Raw genomic sequence first — 6425 nt, 5'->3', positions numbered from 1 at the left:
AATCAGAGAGGGACTAGAGCTGCGTCGACGGGTACATCACCTGGTACTACAGAGTGTCGCACACATACATGCTTCCCACCGCACCTGGATCATCGCCCATACTAGCCCACGAGGAGATTCTGCGTGCTCATCAGACTCAGATGGACCACACTCAGGATGTTCTTCCTTGGTGTCATGAGATAGCTGACATGGTGCGGGCTGATATTGCCGATGGTTTCTTCGCTGAGGGGGCCGCTGGCATGCGTCTTGTGGAGGGTATCTTTAGGGTGGCAGAGGGGACATTTTTGTATCGTAGAAACCGTTTCAAGACAGGTGGGGCACTCGGCGGTAGAGATAGAATAGCCAGCAGACGGCGCGGTGGACGCGGAGGCAAGGCCAAAGGCAGCGGAGAGGCGCTAAATGATGTACGACACACACAGTAGTGATGCCGACGGATTTATTTCATATCTGTATTTTGATTTCATTTTTGCATGAGGATTTAATATATGTATTTGACATTATTGGCCGACGATTTATACTATGTTGATTTTTGGTGTACTATTTACTTATTTTCTTCAAATCGCATTACTTTGATTGACTTAAATTGAGTTTTTCATTGTTGTTATAAAACTGAGTTTTGAAGTGAAATGTATGTGATTTTAAAAAATAGCAGACTGTTCTATAGTTGCATCTACAGAACACTCTGTTTTAACACATTCCGTAGACGCACCTACGGATAGAAACAAATTTTTTAAAAAAGAATGTGCTTTCGGATGTATATCTACAGAAACAAGAAAAATAATTAAAAATTCGCCAATTGACTAAAAGATTCAAGGATCTATTGAGAAACTCTCAACATTATTCATTTACGGTGTAATAATTATGCAACTGCTTGTAACTTTTAATATACTTAATAAAAATTGACATTATTAAATTAAACACTGTCACTAAAATTCAAATCTTAAAATTCATAATTGTGTGTTGGTAAATTTTTAATGATTATTGTGATTTTGCTCAAAGATAAAAAAGAATAATTATACAACTGTTTGATATTTGTCTACATATATTTAGTTTCTCACACATTGTTATCATTCAAACTTTGCAATTTCTCTAAATCTTGAGAAAGTTAAAATGTACACTATCATTCGTACCGATCCTAGTATAGGAATCTCGAACATAATTATTATTTACTACCTCATCACTAAAAAATAAAACAGAAACAAAATATATATATATATATATATATATATATATATATATATATATATATATATATATATATATATATATATATATATATATATGCAAAAGAAAAGAAATAAATAACAGTATCCTAATTAGAGTATAGTAGAAACTCTTTAAATTAATAATGTTAGGACCGGAGGAATTTATTAATTTAAAGAGTTATTAATTTATCGATAAATTAATAATTATTAATTTAAAGAGTTTTTAAGTAATTATACTATACATACCAAACAAAAAAGCAAATTAGTCTATGCCTCTTAGAATTACGTTGCAGGGATTCAATGTAAATTAGTAACTACTATGTTCATATGCATTGGAAATCAATAATGACTTTTGAAGTACAGTAAATGTAAACAAGAGGAATAAATGTGTTCAATGTATTCTTAAAGGAAAATAGACAACTATTGAATCATATTTTAATAGTGTAATATATTTTTCAGTCTCTATGAATTATTAATTTATGATTTTCCTGGAATCGAAAATTATAAAGGAATTTCCCAAAAAATTATTATCTTATTATTTTATCGAGTTTTTCAATTTTTTACATTGGCCCAAGTTGGAAACGGACAAATTTATTATTTTAGAGTTTATTAATTTACCGAGTATTAATATAAAGAGTGACGAATATATAATATAAGAAAAGTTGTTGTTCTGGAAATAAATAAAAAAAACTCTGTTGTTATTTTAGTCTAAATTAATAATTTGGAGAGAAAAAAGTCTTTTTTAATTTTTTCCAACTTACTTTTTCCTTTTCAACTCACTTTTCACTTTTTCATCGTTTCACTTTTCACTTTTAACTTTTCATTTTTTATAATTTTATTATTATTATTTTTAATATATTATTAATAAAAAATTTCAATAAATTATTTTTTAATAAAAAGATTATTATGATCACTTTAAATAATTATTCATTTACATTTATAATATTTTTAAAATTAACTTTAGTAAATGAATATTAATAACGAAAAAAGATAATTTGAAATAATTTTTATTTTAAGATAAAATATTTTTTAAGAAAAGAATAATAATTTTAGTTTAAAAAAAATTCAATTAAAATGAATTAAAAAAATATTTGAAAAGATATGTTTTTGGATAAAATACAAAAATGTGTGTCCCTTCTCATTAACTTTAATTTATATGATTCAAAATATTATTATATTACTACATGTCATTAACGAAGTTTATACAACTAAAATAATTTTTGCACAATTAAATATTACAAAAATTATTTGTTATTATTGTTATTTCACAAATATATGTTATCAATGTAACTAGGAAAAATATATATCTACGGGAAAAAGTGTATTACTTATTCAATTGTAACATACTACTATTATTTATGGTTAAGTATGTTATTGGTCCCTATAAATATCTCAAATTTCATTTTTAGACTTTATTAAAAAATGACATATTTTAGTCCTATAAAAATTTTATGCATGCAGTTTTAGTCCCTGCTATTTTTTTAAAACTACTATTATAAAATATTTTTTAACCAAATTATATAATTTTTTTAAATTAGAAAAATTAAATATGAATTTTTTCAATGGTATACAGGAAAAAATCTATTATTGATTTAAATATTTTTATATACGAAAATTTACTATTGATCCAGATATTTTTCTAAATGATACCTAAACATAAATAATATTTGTATAGGTGAAAAAATTTATTATTTATTTAAATAGTTTTATATATGAAAGATGCTATTTATGATCCAAAAATCTATTATTAATTTTAATTTATTATCGATTTAAATATTTTATATACAAAAAATATTTATTATTAATTTAAATATTTTTTATTTTTTTAACCTTCTATTTAAAATAAATGTATTATATAAACAAATGCGTGTATCAAACCAGAACTCGTGCATATGCACGAGATTGTTACTAGTTATTCTAGAAAGTAGTCAAAGTGAGAATTAATTTAAACGGGAGTATTTAAGGAATTTTTTCTATAAACTAGTTAGAGTTAGAATTAATTATGAAAAAATGTTTATAAAAAATATCAATATATTATATTAAAAAAAATAAAGTATAAAAAATTGAAAATATATAAATAAATAATCAAACCTTAACAATAAATAGGTCTATGTTCTCTTTTATTTCACTCTATCATCTTTTTTTTCTCTTCTTTCTCTTTGTGATTCTCTTCCATTTTCTCTGCAAAAACAACAACTTCTGAAATAATGGGAAACAGTTCAATAGCTCGTGCAGCAGTTGGAATTCTAGGTTTGTGTTTCATTCATTTTCATCTCAATGTTTCTAATTTTTGGGTTTTTCTGTTGGTGATATTAATTTTTGCAATGAAGTATAGTTTGACTCATTTTATATTGTGGTTTTTCCATTCAAGCTTAATTGGTTTTTATTAAATTGTTTTTTGGTTTTTTTGTGTGTGCAGGCAATGTGATCGCTTTCGGCTTATTTTTGTCACCAGCGTAATTCCTTTTTCTGCTTACTCTGTTTTTCTTTGTCATTTTCTTTGCTTTCATTGCATTCTTTGTTGATATTTTTACTCTATTCTCATTTAAAATCTTTTATTTTTTTAAAATTAGAGAATTAAATAATTTATTAATAATTTTATAACTCTTTTAAATTAGATCTAAGGTCTGTTTATTTCCGGTTTTTAAAATAATTTTAATGTGAAGTGATTTTTTAAGAAAACTTTAAATAAAAAATTGATTTAATCAGTTTTTTTTTTAAAAAAGTATTCTATCATTTTGTTATAACTTTTTGAATATATAAATTTCATATAATTATTAAAATTTGATCATATTTTAAATAATTTTCATAAAAATTACTTTTGAGATTTCTTTTTAAAAATATTTATGTAACGTTAAAATCTTTAATTGTGAAATTAAAAAGAGTTAAAAGGTAGTGCACTAACAGTGTAAAATAATTTTACACTGTCATCCAATAGAAAATCATAAATGTGTCATGTCATTAAATTTTTTATAAATAAAAAAATGATTTAATTGGATACATGGGTGGTGATTGGTTGACAGTGTAAAAATATTTTAAACTGTCAGTGCATTACCCCTTTTCTCAATTAAAAAAAGTAATACATTATTTTTGAAGGGAGTATATGATTGTATGTCCTTCATTTTAAAATATAAAGTTTATATTTTTCTTCCTATCATTTTAATACATATTTTGTTTTCTATTGATTTTCTGATTAACTAATGATTTTTATGATCATATGAAACTCTTCTGTATTAACCCTATCATCTTTTTTATTATATTTAATATTTTATTTATTTATATAACAATAACAATAAATTTAAATATTTTTGGTTTTTTTTAACAATATTATTACTTGATATTTATGAAGTCGGAATTTTAACACAGTGAACTTTAATATTATAAATATGCACTTTTTCAAATAAAAGTGTTTCTTTAACTCACACCATATATGGTAATATTTTTCACAGTTTCAGAAGTTTTATCATCACCAGTCAATGAGTTAAAAATAAAATTTTATTTTATGAATTATGTAATAAATTATATAAATATATGAAAAATGAATATAATTGCCACTCTTATTATAATTGAATGAATGGATTAATATGAATGAATTGCAGTCCAACTATCTATGGAATTATAAAGAAGAAGGCTGTAGAAGAATTCAAACCAGATCCATACTTGGCTACAATAATGAATTGTGCATTTTGGGTATTATATGGAATGCCTTTTGTGCACCCAAAAAGCACTTTAGTCTATACCATCAATGGCACAGGAGTCGTGATTGAAATTGTCTTTCTCACCATATTTTACATCTATTCTACCAACAAAGGAAGGGTAAATATGTCTTTATATTTCTTTATTAAAATTCTCTCTATAAAAGATTATATAGTGTAAGAGATTTTGTATCATATAATTTCTTAATTACTGAAAGAAAAAAAAAACTACTAAACTTATCGAGTGTCATATAATTCCTATTATGTGACTCATATCTTCTTCCTAATAATTTCAGAAAAAACTAGTTCTTATTCTTGCTATTGAGACTATTTTGTTTGCGGCCGTTGTTCTGATAACAATGTTAGCATTTCATGACACTACAAAAAGGTCTTTAGTAGTTGGTGTTATTTCTGGTGTCTTCAATGTAATGATGTATTTCGCTCCTCTAACCGTCATGGTAAGTCTCATTTCATTTATATCATTTAAATTTATACTGAAAAAATTAATTTATCAACATACTATGCTTTAATTATATTAATTATCTCTTGATCTTATAATGAACAGGCAAAAGTTATAAAAACTAAAAGTGTGAAATATATGCCATTTTGGCTCTCTCTAGCAAACTTATTAAATGGTTTGGCTTGGACAACTTATGCTATCCTTCCCCCATTTGATATTTATATCTTGGTAATCTATTCATTAATTATTTATTTATTTATCATTTCTTTTTGTTTTTTCCTTCATCATATATATATACTAACAAAAATTAAGTTATCAATGTAAATTGAAGATTAAACAATACTTTTAATTCTATAGTGAAGTCTTAAAAATAACTAAATTAGAAACTAATTTAATTTGTTTGTCTCTAATTTATATCAATATTTCAACTTTTTTTAAATCATTTTTTTACTTTTATTTTTCTTAAAATATATTAAAAAAATGTTTTAACAATTCTGTGTATTGTTCTTGTAGATATGCAACAGCATTGGAGTAGTTTCTGGAATTGTTCAGCTTATTCTATATGCTTGTTATTGTTCTAACAAAGCTGAAAACAATGAAGATGGTGATGTTGAGATGAAACCAACTAACTAGTGGTTATGAAGTCAGCTTTAATGAAAGAGCTACAGTAGCATGATTATGAATCCATTCACATCATAGTTCTTTAATTTCTTATGTCTCTACTTATTTTTATGCTTTGTCTTATATTGAATATGAACAAAGCACAAGAAATATTTAATAAGGGGAAGAAATTTATTAATTTTGATTTAAGTTTGTAATAATATGTGAGAACAATGTCATTGCTCCTAATGGTAGCCAACTAACCATCATTTTCCAATTATATTCTTTAGTTCCTCCAACAGTCATTGATTGGCCCAATTCTTTTTTTTTTTTAATAAACAACTTCTTATATAAAGATGGGAGTACTAGGGATACTCTAACCCATACAAGAAAAGAACTACAAACCAACAAGGCAAGAAATTAAATCAGGGACATAACAAGTGGATTCTTAAACCATTCATAAAA

At 24.9% G+C, this 6425-nt stretch overlaps 1 protein-coding gene across 1 annotated transcript; it reads left to right on the top strand.

Annotated features, from left to right (window-relative positions):
* Nucleotides 1–3319: 3319 nt before the first annotated feature.
* On the top strand, nt 3320–6221 carry LOC131647262 (bidirectional sugar transporter SWEET5-like). Its single transcript, XM_058917172.1, has 6 exons — nt 3320–3455; nt 3625–3661; nt 4805–5021; nt 5197–5358; nt 5466–5588; nt 5874–6221. The coding sequence occupies exons 1-6, from the start codon at nt 3413–3415 to the stop codon at nt 5991–5993; spliced, it is 702 nt and encodes a 233-aa protein (XP_058773155.1). The 5' UTR covers nt 3320–3412; the 3' UTR covers nt 5994–6221.
* Nucleotides 6222–6425: the final 204 nt, after the last annotated feature.

This window comes from Vicia villosa, linkage group LG2 (assembly GCF_029867415.1).
Source record: "Vicia villosa cultivar HV-30 ecotype Madison, WI linkage group LG2, Vvil1.0, whole genome shotgun sequence".
In the NCBI taxonomy this organism is placed as follows: domain Eukaryota; kingdom Viridiplantae; phylum Streptophyta; class Magnoliopsida; order Fabales; family Fabaceae; genus Vicia; species Vicia villosa.
Note: the sequence above shows the minus strand (reverse complement) of the source record. Positions and strands in the feature narration are given on the sequence as shown.